Raw genomic sequence first — 19595 nt, 5'->3', positions numbered from 1 at the left:
TTAAATGAGTATAAAGCACATAGTAACTGCTTGAGAACTGTTAGCTATGGTGGTGGCTGATCATTGTTGTTTTGCTATTATTATTTCAAGCCACAGTCACTTGTAGGTCCACAGTGTGTCACATAGACTAGCTCAGCAGTGGTCCTGCTGCACACACTCATGGTCTGGCCTGTGCTCTCCTGGCCCTTGGCCCTGGCCCTGGGAGGAGGGGCCCAGCCATTCACCTTGCCCAGCTTCAGGGACTGACCCCCTAACATGCAGGTCCCCATGACAAATGCCTCCTTGCCTCTCCCAGGCAGTATCACCCCAAGAATCCGCACACCAGAGACAGGCTCTGACGACGCCATCAAGAGCATCCTGGAGCAGGCCAAGAAGGAGATCGAGTCACAGAAGGGGGGTGAGTGTGGCAGGCAAAGGCCTGAGGCCTCTGGGATCTGCTCTGAGCAGCAGGCAGGATCTTGGCCCCCTCATCCCCTGCCGTCCATCCAGAGGGGATTCCAAACAGGTCAGAACCTCTTTGCCTCTTTCAATCTGCAGCCAGGCAAAGTCTAGGCCTGGAAAGTGCCAGATCCATGCTATCCAATATGGAGCCACTAGGCACACACATCTATATTCATTCAAATTAAAATTAAATAAAATTACAACTTCTTGAGTCACACTGGCCCCATTGCATAGATGATTAGTGGCAGCCATATGGGACAGCACAACTCGGAATGTCTCCCTCATCACACAGTTCTAAGCTGTCAAACACACCAAGGCCTAAGCCTCATCCCAACTGTCGGTCTCACCCTTGCACCTGTACCTTCTATACCCCAGGGAGACACTTGTCTGGCTTCCTCCTGCTTTGTGACCACGCCATCCACACCTTCCCATGGGGCACCAGATTCGTCTCCTAGTGCTGCTGTTAGCCACAAACTCAGTGGCCGAAAACAATACAAATTTATTATCTCATGGGTGGGGTGGGTGGGGCAGAAGGCGAAAGTTAGCCTCCCTGAGCTAGTCAGTGAGTCGGCAGGGCTGCACTCCTTCCGGAGGCTCCAGGGAAGAATCCGTTTCCTTGCCTTTCAAGCTTCTTGAGGCTGCCCACTCCCTTGCCTCATGGCCCCTTCCTCATTGTCAAGTCCAGCATCATAGGCATCCTTGGGATCATGTAGGGCCCACCCAGATAATTCAGGATAATCTCCCCATATCGTGATCCTTAACTTTCATCACATCTGTAAAGTCCCCTTTACATACTCACCAGTCCCAGGAAGGGGCCATGGATATGTTGGGGGGCCACCTCTCAAGAGTTTCAGAGCTACAAGCCAACTACTGGACATGTCCATCAGGATCCCCACTGGCATCTCAAACTCAGCATGTCTGAAACGGAACTCATTGTCTTCCCCTACCCCTCACTCCCTCTTCAAAGTCACCCACTCAGGGCTGGGAACCTGTCACAGTGGTAGAAACCCAGGGGGAGGTGAGGGACTATCCTCACCCCTGGCAGCCACTCAGCTACCCCATCCACGGTGTAGCTCACCCTTTTAAGTGTTTTCTTCAAGCTTGTCCATCGCCCACCCCAGTTGCCCTCAGCCTAGTGAGCCACCATCATCACTTTCTGGGACTGCTGCCGTCGTCTCTTCACTGGTCTTGCCAATGACATTCTAGGCCCCACTCCACCCAGATACCAGAGGGATCTTTCTAGAGCACATGATGTTACTACTCAAAAGCCTTCCATGGCTCCCCCTTGCCCTCAGGATAAAATCCCAACTCCTCAACAAGGCCTGTAGTCATCAGACTCCTCCCGATCCCTTCACACCTCTCACATGAATTGTTTATAATCATGCTCATTCTCACCCCGCTAATTCTCATCCCAGACACCTCTCCCCTGGCCAACTTCTCATACTCTATGACTTCACTCAGAAGTCAGCTCCTCCAGGAAGCCTCCCGCCACTGCACAGATGGGTTGGATACTGCTCCTTTTTGCATCCCCCAAATTATATATATGCTTGGTGCAATGGAGCCAGATTTGTCTTGCTGCAAATTCTGACCCTGCTGTTTATTAGCTGTGTGACCCTGGGCAAGTTTACTTAGCCTCTCTGTGCCTGCATTTTCTCATTTTTAAAATGAGGGTTGTGTGAGGATCAAATTAGATCAATCCTGGCAAGCACTCAACCTGGGACCTGGCATGTAGAAGGTGCCTCTGAAAGGTTAGCCATTGTTACCGTTAATATTGTCATTATATCTCTATTGTTGTATTTGCTTATGTTACAAATGACTCTGCTGATGTGGCTGTCCCTCTTACTGGTTTGGGGCTTCTTGCAGTTAGGGACCCAGTTGCATCCGTGCAGCCAGCACTCAGTTATAAGACAGTTGCTGATTTAGAACAGGTTTCAGCACTCCCACTCTTGCAGTGTCTTCTGCCCCCTGGTGGTGACTCAGAGTAAGTGACCTGATTTCCAAGCTTCTGCTTGCTGCTGGGAGCCATGAGTTTCCCAAGGGTCCTCTCCTTGGCCTGGTTCCTGAGAGGGGGTGGAAGGAGGTTTACCCTGCTAGGAACCTGCAATGCCCCATCCAGATTGGGCACAGAGATTTATATTCAAGCTTTTCTTTTATCATTGTCACAACAATGACAAAGTAGAAATATCCTAAGTTTCCAGCATTTGGGGAACAGGGAAGTCTCTATGGCTCTACCTATGTATGAATGGAAAGTATACAATGTGTGGCCTTTTGTGTCTGGCAGATTTTACTCAGCATGTTTTTGAGGTTCATCCATGTTGTAGCAAGTATCTCTACTTCATTCCTTTTTTTTTTTTTTTAATATATTTTATTGATTTTTTACAGAGAGGAAGAGAGAGGGATAGAGAGCTAGAAACATCGATCAGCTGCCTCCTGCACACCCCCCACCGGGGACGCGCCCGCAACCAAGGCACATGCCCTTGACCGGAATCGAACCCGGGACCCTTGAGTCCGCAGGCCGACGCTCTATCCACTGAGCCAAACCGGTTTCGGCTACTTCATTCCTTTTTATGGCAATTCCATTGCTGTATTACCTTTTCATCAGAAAAGCAACATAAATTATTTTTAATGGGACTGTGGGATCCACAGGGGTGGAGACTGGAGAACAAGATAATAGAGAAAGGGCTGTGTTGATCTGGCTTAGTCCAGGGGTGGGGAGACCCAGAGTGGGAAAAGCCACTCAGAGGGCTGAGGGAAGCACTGTTCTATTGTTCCTTTTTGTTTACTAAACTTATTAAAAAGATTTTTTATCAAATAATATAGTATTTATTTTGCTTGTTTTGGAGCTTTATAGAAAGCGGATTATACTGTGTATCACCTTCTGGGACTTGCTGTTTTCGTTCAAAATTATATTAAGATTAATGTGTGGTTTTGCACAGTAACTTCCTTTTTCATTGCTGTATAGTATTCTGTTGTGTGGCCATGCCACTATTATCCATTCTCTCCACCAAGGGCAATTGGGTTCATGCCATTATTTTGCAGTTAGAACAAATGAAGCAGCCTCTTTTATGTTCTATAGTATTTTTCTTGTCTTTGAACATTTGTGTAGATGGATCATAGCATATGTAAGAGATAAGTCCTTTTTTATATCACATTATCCACATGAATACTTTCTTCATATATGCTAAAATCTCACTGTCTACCTGATTTTTAATGGCTGCCCAATAGTCTGCCAAACAGTTGGACCATAATTTACTTAATCAATCCCCAATTGGTGGACACAGAAATTACCTCCAACATTTTGCTGGCATAAATACCAATGCTGTGCCATGTCCTGATGACTGGCCTCTGGCCACCCTGTCATCCACCCCACAGGTGAGCCCAAGAACTTGACATCCCCATTGAACATCACCAATGGCACAGCCTCTGCCAGCACCTCAGAAGATGCCATCAAGAACATTCTGGAACAGGCACGCCGGGAGATGCAAGCACAGCAGCAGGCCCTACTGGAGATGGAGGCAGGACCCCGGGGCCGCTCAGTACCTCCTTCACCCCCAGAGCGGCCCTCACTGGCAGCTATGAGCCAGAATGGGGCTCCGACCTACGTCAAGCAGGAGGACAGCAGTGGTAGCAGTGGCGGCGGGGGGACCAGCAGCAGTGCCACACAGACATCCCTCACTGTCCTGTCTCCGGCTGCCTTCGTGCAGAGCATCATCCGAAAGGTCAAGTCAGAGATCGGTGATGCTGGCTACTTTGATCAGCACTGGGCCTCGGACCGCAGCCTGCTCAGCCACCCCTACACCTCCGTCTCACCCTCACTCTCCTCCTCCTCCTCCAGCTACTCTGGCCAACCCAATGGACGGGCCTGGCCCCGTGGGGATGAGGCTCCCACAATCCCTGAGGATGAAGCTGCTGGGGGTGAGGATGAGCCCCCAAAGCTGGGTGAGCTCAAAGCCGAGGGGGGCGTCTCTGAGTCAGGCTGCAGCGGACGGCTGGCCTACTACCCAACATACGTGCCCCGCACACTGAAGCCCACCGTGCCGCCCCTGACTCCAGAGCAGTACGAGCTCTACATGTACCGTGAGGTGGACACACTGGAGCTGACGCGCCAAGTCAAGGAGAAGCTAGCCAAGAACGGAATCTGCCAGAGGATCTTTGGGGAGAAGGTGAAGACAGGGACAGGGGAGCAGGTAGGGCAGGAGGCTCAGGGCCGTGGGACCCAGGGAAAGAGGATGACCTGACGATCCAGCCCCAAGTGCCCATGGTCTGGAAAGAAGCAAGAACAGGACAAAAGCAAGATTCAAACCCAGGTTCTTGTGACCCCCAAAAGCTAATCCTATATAATAAAAGGCTAATATGCAAATTGACCGAACAGCGGAAGGACCGGTCGCTATGATGCTCACTGACCACCAGGGGGGAGACGCTTATTGCAGGAGCTGCCCCCTGGTGGTCAGTGCGCTCCCACGGGGAGCGCTGCTCAACCAGAATCCAGGCTCACAGCTGGCGAGTGCAAGGGCAGTGGTGGGAACCTCTCTCACCTCTGCGCAGCACTAAGGTTGTCCGACTGCGAGAGGGCACAGGCTGGGCTGAGGGACTACCCCCACACACACACACACACATCCGAGTGCACAAATTTCGTGCACCAGGCCCCTGGTTCTTCTATATCTAGCTGTCCCTGGGTTCTGTGGGAAAGGGTCATGGGAAAGGCTGGCATTCAGTTCTGTGGTTGTTAAAGCAGTAAAACACTTCCACCTGGCTAGGAGTAACCACTTAGCCCCCCTCCTCCAGGACCCTCCATCCCTCCATTGGTCCAGCCACTAAAGGGGCCTCCTCACAGGACCAGTGGTTAAGTAGTGTTTTAACATCACCTCTGCCCATAGCAGAGGAGCAGGCAAACAAGCCCAGGAGGGAGAAGTGAGTAACCTAAGTGGGAGACACAGGAAGGCCTCCTGGAGGAGGGGGCACTTGAGGGGGTCTTAACAGCTAGGTAGGATTTTTACATGTCGGGAAATCGGGAAGGGCACTGAAGGTGAGGGTACTACACAGATACACACCTGGGAAATGAAGAACACATGAAGACAGCCCTGGCCTCTCAGGCAACAGAGTGACCAGCAATCCCGAAGTGTCTTAGGGGAGAGGGGAGGTGATGGGCTATGTCCCAGGGGCCTGCTGACCCACCCTTCCTTCGCCACCGGTCCCCAGGTGCTGGGTCTGTCACAGGGCAGTGTGAGCGACATGCTGTCCCGGCCGAAGCCATGGAGCAAGCTGACACAGAAGGGGCGGGAGCCCTTCATCCGCATGCAGCTGTGGCTCTCGGACCAGCTTGGGCAGGCCATCGGCCAGCAGCCCAGCGCCTCACAGGGTGAGTGCCCAGGGGGCTCTTTTGAGGGGTGCTGCCAGCCCCCAGAACTGCGGAGAGCCCTCACTCTTCCATTCTGCGATGGCACGTGCACCTGCTTTACTGCCTCTCTCTCCGGCCCCACTGCCCTGGCCACCATTATTGCTGCCCTGGGAGACTGCAGTGTGTTCCTAGCTGGTGTCCCTGCTCCCCTTGCTTCCTTCAATCAGAGGGATGCATCTATCGCTGGTTTTAAACCTCCAGGTGGTGCCCAAGCAAGTGTAGAAAATAGTTTACATTTGGAGCCCCACCCTCGGATCCCATCAGAATCGCTGATTGATGTCTGTTTTCCCAAGGACCCATCATGCAGCCTCAGACTCTAGCACAGGGCCTTGAGCAGCTGTCATGAGACATAGGCAGGTGGAGTTTGGACTTTGCCTCGGTGAGGAAACAGGCTCAGAGAGTTGCCCAAGGTTATGGAGCCTAAGAATGGAAAGAAGGGGCAAAGGGGAGACTCCAGCTGAGCCCAGCCCCCTCCCCCCGCCTGCCGGCAGTGGGTGGATACTTGAAACAGCCTCTTGTTTTCCCAGGCTGGCCCTTCCCCACCAACTTTGTGTTTCTGCCGGTGACAGTGATCAGAGGACATGTCCATGCCAGTTCCGGCATCACACAGATGTCCAGGATCAGCCAATTTGGGGGCAGGTGGGACCATAGAGTCCTCAAGACCCCAGACATGGGCTGCCTGCCACCTGGGGCTGTGGTGCACTACTCAGAACTTTGAGGCTTCTCTCTGCACCTTCAGGGTAATCAGGGGTCCCAGCCGAAATTTATTCACTCAACAGACGACCCACCACCTGTCTTCCAGAAAACCCTAATCCAGTGATGGCGAACCTCTGACACGAATGTCAGCACTAAATATTTAGTTTTTGGTTTATTAAATACAATTATATATAACAATTATACATTTATGTTATTTAAACTATAAATATCGCGAAATAATGTTTTTTTCTCAAAGTGACACACTACCCGAGCTATGCTCAGTTTTTTGGCCAAGTTTGACACACCAAGCTCAAAAGGTTGCCCATCACTGCCCTAATCGGTGGATGAGAGGAAACCTGAGTTCTAGTCCTGATGTTGCTACTAGTCACTGTGACCCGGGGCACATATTTTTCTTAATCTCTCTGAGCCTTAGTTTCCTCGCCTGTCTCCTAGGCATGTTTATGGTGACTTGAGATCATGGGCGTAAAACACGTAAGTGCTCAGTAAAAGGAAGTTCTGTTGATTATTGTCCTCATCGTTGTTGTTATCTGGTAAGGGAGACATCTGGCACGAGCAAGAAATTATAGCGAAGCCAGTTATTCTATAGACTGTCTCAGTTCGGCTTTGTCTGATGCTTTCTTGTAATCAGATTCAGGCCGCACACTTTCAGCAAGAATATCACAGAAGCAATGCTGTGTCCTCATTTTGCATCATATCAGGAGGCGCCCATTGTTGATTTGACCCATGATTGGTGGTGTTTCCTTTGATCACTTGGTTGAGGTGATATCTGCCAGGTATCTCTTTGTAACTAATAAGTATTTTGTGGGGAGATACTTTGCGACTATGTGAACTTTCATCTGCTAGTTTTCCCATCCAGGACGGTCCCTGCCTGAGATATTACTATGGTGGTTGCAAAATGGATCGTTGCCAACTCTTGGCTCTAACAAGCAAGACTGTTGTCTAAACTGTGTGTGACTATGCAGTAACCACGTCTCCGTCTCTCTGGCCCACAGCCAGTCCCACCGAGCCCAGGTCCTCACCATCTCCACCCGCTAGCCCCACGGAGCCTGAGAAGAGCTCCCAGGAGCCCTTGAGCCTGGTATTGGAGAGCAGCAAGGAGAACCAGCAGCCAGAGGGACGATCCAGCTCCTCACTGAGTGGGAAGATGTGCTCAGGCAGCCAGGCCTCAGGGGGCATCCAGGAGATTGTGGCCATGTCCCCCGAGCTGGACACCTACTCCATCACCAAGAGGGTCAAGGAGGTTCTCACAGACAATAACCTAGGTAAGGGGTGGTGGGACGGGGATGCTGCCTCCCACCCCGGTTAGCACCTACTCTTCTTGAGAAAAGTCCCCACAGTGAGATCGAAGGGCACTGGGGTCCGGCCAGCAGTTGCCCGGCAGTCCTAGAGCACCCAACACTCTCTAGGAGGCATCTAACTCTGACCTGGTTCCTAGAGAATTAAGATAAGTTGAAAAGTAAATAAATAACAGCCCCCCAAGCCTCCCAATCAGAATCCAGTTTTTATGTATCTTTGATACTTTTCTGAACACATACAAGAATATATGTACACTAGTTTCTTCTTTTCTATATAGATGCAATTACACAACATACACATACTGCCCTACAGCTTACTTTTTAAAGAATTTTTTTAATCCTCACCTGAGGACATTTTTTTCCCCATTGATTTTTTTAGAGAGAATTGAAGGGAGAGAGAGAGAGAAAGAGAGGTGGGGGGGAGAGAAACAAACTTCGTGAGAGAGACATATTGATTGGTTGCTTCCTTCTCGCACCCCAGTTGGGGCCAGGGATCGAACCTGCAACAGTGGTCTTGGCCAGGAATCAAACCCAAGACCCCTTGGTCCACAGGCTGACACTCTAACCACTGAGCAAACCAACCAGGGTCAGCTTGCTTTTTAAAAATTCACATCGTGGATATCCTTCCATGTAGAATAATTAGGCCGCCTGCATTTTTTTGCACTGTTGTAAAGTGTTTTAGGCCATGGATGGCCTACATTTTTTACCCAACCGATGGGCATTTTTGTTGTTTCCAATTTCCTGTTGCCTCTGAAACTACGTCCAGATGCATCTTTGTGCCGTTGGGCAAGTACGGCGGGAGGGTAGATCCAGAGGTAGTGTTCGGTCAGAGGGTTTGCACATTGAAGTTTTGCTAGAATCTGTCAGATTATTCTAACAAGGTGATATTAATTATACATATGAAGTGTGCAGACAACTTCAGGGATCTCCTAGGAGTAAAGAAAATCTAAAGTATGAAAGCAACTTTGTTGGTAGCTGTCTGGTCCGCTCCGCGCCTCCCCTCCCCCCAACCCCATCTTCTATTTTGCTGAGAGGTACCCTCTAGATCCACACTGGATGTGGGTTCCCCCCATGTCTGATTAGTGGAGACATCCTGGGTTCTCCCCTCTGCCTTTCCCATTTCTTGTCTCTCCTGAGAGCACCTCTGCCAGGCCTGGGGTGACAGTTGCCCCTGCCCCCATCCCCAGGGCAGCGGCTATTCGGGGAGAGCATCCTGGGCCTGACGCAAGGCTCTGTGTCCGACCTGCTGTCCCGGCCCAAACCCTGGCACAAGCTCAGCCTGAAGGGGCGGGAGCCCTTTGTGCGCATGCAGCTGTGGCTCAATGACCCCCACAACGTGGAGAAGCTGAGGGACATGAAGAAGCTGGAGAAGAAAGGTGAGCACTGGGTCCTCTGGGTCTGGCCTCGGGTTTTCCCACTGGAACCCTATCTGGTTGTAACCCAACTAACCCAGGGCCGCAGTGGTCCAGCCTCAGCCTGGTGCGGGACAGCAAGATATAGGAATCCCACAGTGTCATTGAAAGCAGTGAAAATATTTAATACTTCTCCCATGAGAATTCCAGTCCCCATCTCTCTCAGTTTCCTTCCACACATCCGTAGCTACTTCAAAGTTTTTCCCAACCCCTCTGCATGTTCCCAAAAACACCCCCTCTCTGATCCTCTGTCCTCTACATCAGCTCCTAATGTATAATATATAGATAGATCCCCCTGTGCCCATTACTGCAAAACAACGAAAGAATTGACCCAGCCAACAAGACTTCTGGGGTGGCCCGGCCGGTGTGGCTCAGTGGTTGAGCATCGACCTATGAACCAGAAGGTCAGGGTTTGATTCCCGGTCAGGGCACATGCCCGGGTTTCGGGCTCAATCCCCATTGTGGGGTGTGCAAGCCGATCCATGATTCTCTCTCATCATTGATGTTTCTATCTCTCCCTCTCCTTTCTTCTCTAAAATAAAAAATACATTTAAAAAAAAAAAAAAGACTTCTGGGGTGGAGATGGGGGGGGGGGGGGCACGGAGATTGCAGATTCTTATATTGTCCAATATTTTCTTTTATCCCTGAGAAAATGAGCTGGCACTGAGCACTGCTGTGTACCCGCTCGCATGATGTGTGTAAGGAATCCCTGGAACTTAAATTAAAAAGCTCAGGGCCCAGTTGGGAGATGAGGTACCAGGAGCTGAAAAGTTGTCATCCAAGGCACCCAAGACAGCTCATGAGGAGAGAGTCCAGGGTTAAGCCAGGCTGTGAGGGACACATGGGCCAGGACCAAGCCTCAGCTGTTGGCACAGACAACTTTGCAGCTGAGAACTTGGCCTGCCACTTCCTGGCTGTGTGACCGTTTTAGCAAGTTACTTCCCCTCTCTGTGCCTCATTCTACTTCTTCTGAAATTAAGTCAGGTAGCATCTACCTCAGGGCATTGCTGTGAGGATTTAATGAGACCCTTCTGGCATCCTCCATTCTCAAGTGGGCTTGCTCCCCGCTCCCCACATTTTGATGATTTGAGGTTGAGATGCATTTACTGCGTTCCCAGCCCCCGCTGCCCCTGGAGGATGGGAGTGGCGGTATTGATGAGCCTCGGGTCAGGCCCCTCTCAGCCCTCCCTCCCTCCCCTTCCCACCCCAGCTTACCTGAAGCGCAGGTACGGCCTCATCAGCACCGGTTCAGACAGTGAGTCTCCAGCCACCCACTCCGAGTGCCCCAGCCCCTGCCTGCAGCCCCAGGACCTGAGCCTCCTGCAAATCAAGAAGCCCCGAGTGGTGCTGGCACCCGAGGAGAAGGAGGCCCTGAGGAAGGCCTACCAGCTGGAGCCCTACCCCTCCCAGCAGACCATCGAGCTCCTCTCCTTTCAGCTCAACCTCAAGACCAACACCGTCATCAACTGGTTCCACAACTACAGGTGGGATGACTAGGGAGAACCCGCTTGGGGAATGGGCAGGATCTCTCAGGACCCCCTTCCCCATCCCAGGGCCTGGAGGGAGCCCAGCACGGATGGCCTTTGGGAGATGGGGAGACTGTATTGCATGGGTGTTTAGATTTGTAGATAAACCTGGATGTAAAGCCCAGCTTCACCATTTCTAGCTGTGAGACCCTGGGCAAGTCATTTCACCTCCCTGAGCCTCAGTCTTCTAACCTGTAAAATGGGGACCATGATGGGATCTACTTCACAGAGTTGTCCTGAGGATTCAATGGGCTAACATATTTACATAAAATACCTGGCACATAGAATGTAGTGGATGTTGATGTTACTGTTATCACTATCTTCATTACGACTTCCCCAGCTTACTCTGTGTCTGCCAGGGAATGGTGCTGGGGGCACAGGCCTGAGGAACCTGACTTCCCACTGAGCCTCACATTGGATTCCTGACTGGGGTCTTGGCCTCTCCCACTCCCGAGACCAGCGGAAAGCCTTCTGGCATCCTCTGGGTTTCCAGTGGCTGCCTCCTCCCACTCACAAGGCCCCAGTGTTGGAGTCACTGACCTGCAGTGGGCTGGGCTTCCTGCGATTCTGTCAGGGTGTTGACCAGATCTGGCAGGTTCGAGGAGACTGCAGAGGGGCTTCATAAGGCTGGTTGAGAGCCTGTGGAGAAGGCTTAATGGGATTTAAGGGACCATGTCTGAGGTGCCCCTGCCAAGCTTCCTGAGAAGGAAATGTCTCTGGTGTCCATGTGGTGCCAGAGAGGAGGGTCCATCTGTGTGTTCTAGGGGCAGAAAGAAGGTCTCTTGATCCCCAAGGGAGAAGAGGAAGGAGGAGGCTGGAAGGGGGAAACACTTGAAATGTCTCTCCACAGCCCAGGCATGGGCATCACACAGACCTGAATTCAAGGCCCGCCTTTGCTGTGTGTTCTGGAGTCTCACCCCTGTTTTACAGATAAAGAACCTAATACCAGCAATGCTGAATCAGGGATCAGACGAACCACTTGAGGTGTAAACATTGTGAAATATTGCTTATTGTCTGTCTCAGACCCACACCCGCCAAACATCAAATGAAATAGGTTCTTAAAGCTGCACATGCTCCTTCTCTCTCTGGAAGGATATCCTCGCCCCTTTTGTTCCCCACAGGAACTGAGCACTTCGTTATTATCCAAAACGTTCATTCAACAAATACTTGCCAAGTGTGTACAGTAAGCCAGGGTCTGGAAAAACATGTTCAAAGCCAACATTCCTCCCCTTAGGGAGCTTAAAATCATGAATCAGATAATTTCTACAACCTAATAAATGCTGTGAAACAGGAAGGGATAGGAACAGGGAAAAGGAATTCTGCCTCCTGGTGAAGACTTTACAGAAGAGGAGGCATTGAGCTGGGTTTGAAAGGATGAATAAGAATTTGCCCCAAAGAGCAAAGAGAATTGCACTCCCCAAAACAACCACTCTCAAAAAGTTGTAGGTATAGAAGAATACATTATTTCATTTGATAAATGTTTATCGAGCACCTCCTCTGTACCAGGCACTGAAGAGAACAAGACAAAGTTCTTACCCTTAGCATCTCCTGCAGACCACCAGAAAAGATCACTATTAAGCAAGCACTTATATTAATGTATCATTTCAAACTGCAATGAGCTCTGAGAAAGGCAAACAACAGGATGTTTTGAGAAAAAATTACCAGGATGGCCCCAGTTATACATTTGGGAGTTGGGGCTTGCAAAGACTAACTTACAGTATAGTGTGAATGACTCTCAGCTTCATATTTATATTTCATCTGCAGTTTCGAAGTTCTCATGATGGAGCTGCAGACTTTGAGCCATCCTAAACCTCCCTCAAATCCTACCTCACTGGAAACTACTATGGCTGCTCCTGGTCCCTTCGGCTTTTCCTTTTAGCAGGGGCTGAGAGAGATGGCAGAGTCACTGTGGAGTGGACAAGGCCACCTCTGTGGAGGGACTGGGGACTGAGACAGGAAGTGACCAGATGATCCCTCACAGTCCCTCTGAAGCCCAGGATCCTGGAATGGGGCACCGTCCCCACCTGGGCAGGGAGCCAAGGAGCAGGAGAGTGTAGCGAGACTTTTAGGTTCAAAGCCCAACTGTTTTACTTTCTGACTGGTCATGGCTATCCTTGTGCAGCTCTGAGCCTTGTCTCGTTTATTGATGGGAATGATAATGTCCCCTCACAAGGTTATTATGAAAAATAAATGAGATAATCTGCAAAAATAGGTGGCCTGGTGCCCGGTACATATAAGCAGCCATTATTATATTTATAATAATTACAACTGTTATATTACATATCAATAATGTACTTTATTATTAATATAAATGGGCAGAAGGCTACAGCATTGACGAAGCTGAGAAAGTCCTATTGTTTGATTACCTTAGATGAGTCATTTGACCTCTCTGGACCTCATTGGCTATTAGGAAAATAATTAATGGGCGGAGACCCATGCCTCGCCCTTCCAGTGCTCTAAAACATGATGCATGAGACTGTTTCCCTCACAAAGCAGGGAGGCTATTGAAGAGAAAATGGGTGCTGGACTAGAATTCTGGGTACCCAGACTCCGGTGCCAGCTCTGCCTCTGTGTTCCGTGGTGATCTGAACAAGTCACTCTCTGTGCCTCGGTTTCCCCTTCTGGGCTGATGTCGAAGAGTCCCTTCAGGAATGAGGCAGGGAGTTGTTGCCACAAACTAGATCTGGGTTTGACTTTGAGAAATGCTGTAGAACGGCACTGTCCAATAGAAATATAATGCAAGTCACATATGTCATTTAAAATTTTCAAGTAGCCACATTTACAAATAAGAAAAGAAACATAAAATTAATTGTAGTAGTATATTTTGCTTAGTCCAATATATGTATATAAATATAACCATTTTAACATTTTAACCAATATAAAAACTTTATTAATGAGCTCTTTTACTTTTCATTTTTCTGTATTAAGCTTACAAAATCTTACCTTTCCATCACATACCAGTTCTCACTAGCTACATCTCAAGTGCTCAAGAGCCACAGTGGCTGCTATACTGGGTAGTGCAGGTCTAGGTCATGGTCTTTGGAATCCAACAGTCCTGAGGTTAAGTATTGGCCCTGCCACTTACTGGGCAGGTCACTCAGCAGCTCTGGGCCTTGTTTTGTCCTCTGTGAAGCAGGGATAATAATAGCACCCACCTTCCACGGTTGTGGAGAGGACTTACTAAGATGCTGCATGTGAAGGACCTTAGTGCCTACTGAGCCCCCAGGGAAGTGGGTGGAGTCAAAATGCCCTTCCTGTGGAGTGAGTTCAGGGTTAGCCGGTTCCCCCTCCATCTCCTCGCTCACCATCATCTCTGCCCCAGGTCCCGGATGCGCCGGGAGATGTTGGTGGAGGGGACCCAAGATGAACCAGATCTCGACCCCAGTGGGGGTACTGGCATCCTACCACCAGGCCACTCCCACTCAGACCCCACCCCACAGAGCCCCGACTCTGAGGCTGAGGACCAGAAGCCTACGGTGAAGGAACTTGAGCTCCAGGAGGGCCCTGAGGAGAGCATCACTCCCCTGACTGCCCAGGACAGGGCCCCAGTGAAGATCAAGCAGGAGCAGACTGAGGACAATGCTGAGGAAGAGGCGGGCAGCCAGCTCCAGGACTCCGGGGAGCCGGACAAAGGCCACGGTTCTCCCAAAGAGATGCATCCAGACCCTTTGGGTAATGATGGACTCCCAAAAGTGGCCCCAGGACCTTTTCTTCCAAGCGGGCCTGCCCCAGACTGCCCCTTGCTACAGCCCCCCCAGGAGAGCAGGGCTGGAGAGCAGCTACACCTGGACCCTCTAAGTTTTAAGTCCGCCTCAGAGTCCTCGCGCTGCAGCCTGGAGGTGTCACTGAACTCACCCTCGGCTGCCTCCTCACCAGGCCTCATGATGTCTGTGTCACCTGTTCCCTCCTCCTCAGCTCCCATCTCCCCATCCCCACCCGGCGCCCCCCCTGCCAAAGTGCCGAGTGCCAGCCCCACTGCTGACACGGCTGGGGCCTTGCACCCCAGTGCCAAGGTGAACCCCAACTTGCAGCGGCGGCATGAGAAGATGGCCAACCTGAACAGCATCATCTACCGGCTAGAGAGGGCTGCCAATCGGGAGGAGGCTTTGGAGTGGGAGTTCTGAAGGCGAGGGCAGGGGGCCATCCTCACTCTCCCTCCCAGACAGGGCAGGGCACAGGAGGGAGGAACTCAACCACCAAAATGTGGACAGCAATGTGAGCCACTGAGGTTCTCTGTTGTAATCCCAGCTCTGTAAGTTGTGAGCGAGCAGGTGGGGCAGATGCCACTGCCTCCTCTTGGCACGCCCGCCCCGGCGAGCACCCTCTTCTCTACTCTGGCCTCTCTGCAGGAGGCAAAAGCAAAGTGGCGCCACATTTTCACCTGGAAACTCCAAACTCTTTTAGAAAAATAAATAAATATTTATAGACCTCTTTTAGATATTTTAATAAAGGATCCTTTGGAATTTATTCCCAGCCGATGCTGTTTTGATATTATAGAGAGTTATAAAATCAGGATGCTGTCACAACTGTTGCGAAGTATACACTGAAGTTGTGTCATTTTTGCCACTAGATGAGATTAAAAGAAGACAATTGTTCAAAGCCATCACAAAACACTATTAAGACTGACCAAAATTTAGATAACCTTTGAACCGCGGTTTTTCCCCATGTCTGTCTATGAGACACAGCGCACTGCTCCTGCCCTTCCAGAAACCGTGCTGGAAAGAGAAAGTCCAAAAGACTCTAAATGAAAACCTCGATGCTGTTGAGGACGTGTTTCATTCTGGTGGTCTGTTTTGCAACCTTGATAACACGGAATGTCGTGCCGTTGTAAATGTTGTCGAGATGTGGGCTGTGGCCGACTGTCCTATCTGAGATGTAACGTGGTACACAGTGAACTGCCTGCACTCCTTCTAGTCAGAAACCTCTGGGCCGCAGAGGTCGAACGTCCAGCTCGTCCGTTGTAGACAGAATGTGTTTCCGGATTCTATGGAGGCAGGTGATTGGAGGGTGGCACTTGAGCCAGGGTGACCCCATTCCCCAACCTGAGTCATGGCCACAGTCAGGAAGTCTCCCCCCTTCTTTTCCAGAGCAAGACAGTGGCTGCCATCTTCCCCTTTTTGTGTTTTAAGGAAACAGCAGCATTGGTCACCCCACAAGCACCCAGCTCAGCTCTCAGCACCAGAAAGTAGATTCATCACACCAGAGACCCCAGTTCCCCTTCTTGCCATCTCTCAAGTGGACCCAGTGCTACTTCTGGGAGGCGTCTGCAACTCCAAGTTGATGCAGAACAAGCGAGAAGGTTGAGTTTGCTGCAGCATGACCACCGTAGCCCAGTCTCTCCATCCACCCTCCTGCCTTCCACCGCATGACCTTTTGGGGAGCAAAGACTCAACCCTCCAATTCAGAAGCCGTTCCTCCAGCATCTTGATGCTTTCTAGAGGGAGAGTCCCCAATCTGGATGGAACAGCCACAATATTGGTTGTTGGATCTCTCTCCTGATTTTATTTCTTATCCTTTTTCAACTCTGTGGGAAGGCTGAGTTGGGTACCTCCCTACCTGAATCCAGAATGATGAAGAAAAGGGGGCCATAATCGGTGCCAATCCATTGCCAGGGAGAGAGATGGCTGACGGGGGTTTCAAGGATGCTGAAAGCGTTTTGAAACCAGGCCAGTGAAACCTGATGACCAGAAGGGGACAATTGAGGGCCGTTCCAGAAATCTCAACTCTCATGCACCCAGCCCCGGCTGCAGTCTCCACGCCGATCAATGAAGAACAGCGCAAACCCTTCAGGAAAGTCTTTTCCGTACACCCAGGCTATGCATTGAAGAGTTTTCCACTGTATACATTTTTATCCAGATGAAGGTATTTTTATATTTTGACAATAGGAAACAGTGACCAATTTTCAGAGTCATCAAATCTGGAACAAATAAAACAGCTCCTTTTAGTCACCACTGCCCTGTCACAATTAAGACACCATGGGGGAACACACCACTTTTTACTGTTGAAACCCACACACCATTGAAATTCAGGCTTATACGCAGACTACGATCCTTAGAAAATGAAATCTGGCTTTTGTGTGACGGGATTTGATTAAGCACTTAGTATAGTCTTTTGAACATGGAAATCCTGTTGTACTTAAAGCTAGTGGACCCGTGAACAGCTTTGTCCTATCACGGTGAAAACAAAACAAAAAACCACAAAACCGTTTCTATGAGAAATTGATGAACTTTGTTTAAAATTTTAAAAAAAGGAACACGTTCTGTAAATGCGTCGCTCAATACAGAATTGTATAATGAGGTCTGGGTGTCCTGCTTGCTTTGTTCTGGAGTTGAGGGTCAGATCTGGCCCTCAGCGGTATTTTACAAAATGGTGTTTTTAAAAACTGTTTTTAATTAGTTTACCACCATTAAAGTATGGGGGAATGTTATATAAAAATTGCGATGACCGGCTTCCCTGGAAAACCATTAAGATCAGGCCACACCAGGCCAACCTTCCAATGTGACAACAGCCAGCTGAGTGGCTACTCCCTTTCAACAGGACGTATGTCCATGATTTGCCTCAGTCCTCACCTGTGCTACCTGTCCGGGTCCTGTGGGTATCTCGTTGGGCAGTTGTGCTGTGGGCTCACCCAAAGGAAGATAGAAGAATTGGAATCCATTTTTCCATTCAGCAGGATGGAAGCAGGTTAGACTCTAGGGCCTAGGGCCAAGGAGCCAAGGTCATGCCCTGCCCCCAAATCAGTGGCCACCGGCCATGGCCCTAAAACCAACCATGTTATAGGCTATGCCCACCCCAGTAGAATGTGTGAGTGGCAGGTGCCCCCGGCCTCCTGAGCCCAGCATCGCCCCTTTCCCAGCTGTATAATTAGGACCTCAGTTTCCCCAACTGTAAAATGGGGCACAGCCAGCTCAGAAAGTCGTAAGGAATAATCACGCATGTAAGACACATAGAACAGTGTGTGGAATGTTAGGGCTCCGTGTTATCAGGAGCGGGGATTGGGTCCTTTCAACCCATGAGGAGGAGTCTCTGTGCATCAAGCTGCAGAAGGTTTGTTTTTTCCAAACCAATAATGTCAGGAGAGTCCCCAAAGTAGCAACTGAACATTACTCATCCATGAGCCAAGGCCTCATGGCATCCCAAGACAGATCTTTCCTCTTTGTCTGGAAACCTTCCGATTGCCCCACTTTTTCCACACATCCTTGCAGTGGGAATTAAATGATTAATTACCTCCCCTTTGGTTGGGATAACTAATTGTTCCAAACCCAGCAGGACAGCCCCCTGGGAGGCCTGAGTATCCCATCAAGCTGGGGAGGGTAGCTACAGTTAGAGGCAAGGCCCCATTGGCCCTGGAAGTCCCCAGCTAGCCATTAAGGGTGACAATACAGGCAGGCCCAGCCTTCAGTCAGAGCTGGAGGGGAGAAGTATGAGAGTCAAGAGTTCAGGGCATAAAGCCAGACCACCTGGTTTCAACCCCAGCTCCGTCTTTTGGAGCTACGTGACCTTGAGCAAATGCCAGAACTGCTCTGTGCCTGTTTTCCCAGCTGTGAAGTGGGGAAATGATAGTAAAGGCACCTTTCTTATAAGGTGGTTGAAACAATTCAAATGAAGTAAAGCCAGCGGGCCCTTTGGACCCTTGGTTCATAGCTCTGGAGAAGGTCAGAAGTTAGAAATGCCCAGGATGTGGCCCTATGGTGTAGGTGGGGCAGGGGGGGTGGTGTATATCTGAACACACATGCCACCTAAGAACCTGTGGAAGTAGGTGCTCCTAGGCCCGTGGTCGGCAAACTGCGGCTCGCGAGCCACATGCGGCTCTTTGGTCCCTTGAGTGTGGCTCTTCCACAAAATACCACGGCCTGGACGAGTCTATTTTAAAGAAGTGGCGTTAGAAGAAGTTTAAGTTTAAAAAATTTGGCTCTCAAAAGAAATTTCAATCGTTGTACCGTTGATATTTGGCTCTGTTGACTAATGAGTTTGCCGACCACTGTCCTAGGCCGTCGGCTTTGGTGTTGACATTGTGTCTGCAGCTGCAGCCCATCTTGTGTGGAAAATATAGCAGGAACGCCGAGATGTGGAATTCTGACCTAGGGACCGTGGGAGAGCAGGGAGTGGAGAGACCGGAGAGGAATGAGAATACAGGAAAGGCCGTGCAGGCGGAGGCAGGTTTACGCCGGGACAGAGAAGAGCAGAGAGCTGATTGAGGGACAACTTGGCAATTATCTATCAGGTGATACGTATTTCAGGAGCACCTACAATGTGCTCAGAAACACTGGGGACCCTGAGAACATGAGTAATGGGGTCCAGGAAGGCTTCCTGGAGGAGGGGACATCTCACCTGACACCTGAAAGACAGTAGGAGTTAGCGGAGAAGGGAAAGGAGGGCAAAAGGAATAGCGGGCAACCTGCGGGACAGACACGGAGCATGGGGAAAGTGTAAAGGAGGATGCAATTTGAGATGGGGGGAAAGGGAAGGAGGACAAGGGCCAGATCCCTTGGGGCATGATGGGAAGTACGCCTTTTTCCTGAGGGCACTGAGGAGCCGTGAAGATTTGAGGCAGGAAGTTGCTGTGGTCAGACTTGTACTTTTAAGAGGTTAGGAGATTTCATCTGCCTAGGGAGACGGTGGGCCGGAGGAGAGTGGCAGGGCCCATTCCCCCTAGTGAGGAATTTGTGATCAGATCATCCTGTGAGGTTACTTCCCTTAGGCTTCTGTGGTCCTGGCTTCTTATTTGTCAACATAAGAAACATCCAAATTTGAAGAGAATTTTTCTTAAAATTTTTATTGATTTCCGAAAGAAAGAGAAAGGGGG

The 19595-nt window shown here is 50.2% G+C and overlaps 1 protein-coding gene across 1 annotated transcript in view; it reads left to right on the top strand.

Moving 5' to 3' along the window:
* The window catches only part of CUX2 (cut like homeobox 2), a gene marked incomplete at its 3' end in the record, with an annotated part of 211687 nt that extends 196774 nt beyond the window's left edge, over positions 1–14913 (top strand). The window contains exons 16-22 of the mRNA XM_079763264.1: positions 300–397; positions 3814–4604; positions 5641–5800; positions 7549–7818; positions 9039–9227; positions 10474–10747; positions 14112–14913. Coding sequence (XP_079619390.1) covers positions 300–397; positions 3814–4604; positions 5641–5800; positions 7549–7818; positions 9039–9227; positions 10474–10747; positions 14112–14913 — 2584 coding nt within the window. The remainder of the gene's footprint in view (positions 1–299; positions 398–3813; positions 4605–5640; positions 5801–7548; positions 7819–9038; positions 9228–10473; positions 10748–14111) is intronic.
* Between the last annotated feature and the right edge of the window lie 4682 nt (positions 14914–19595).

This window comes from Cnephaeus nilssonii (genome assembly GCF_951640355.1).
Source record: "Cnephaeus nilssonii genome assembly, chromosome: 22".
NCBI classification, from domain to species: Eukaryota; Metazoa; Chordata; class Mammalia; order Chiroptera; family Vespertilionidae; genus Cnephaeus; species Cnephaeus nilssonii.
The sequence above is the reverse complement of the archived record's forward strand: the minus strand, read 5'-3'. Positions and strand labels throughout refer to the sequence as shown.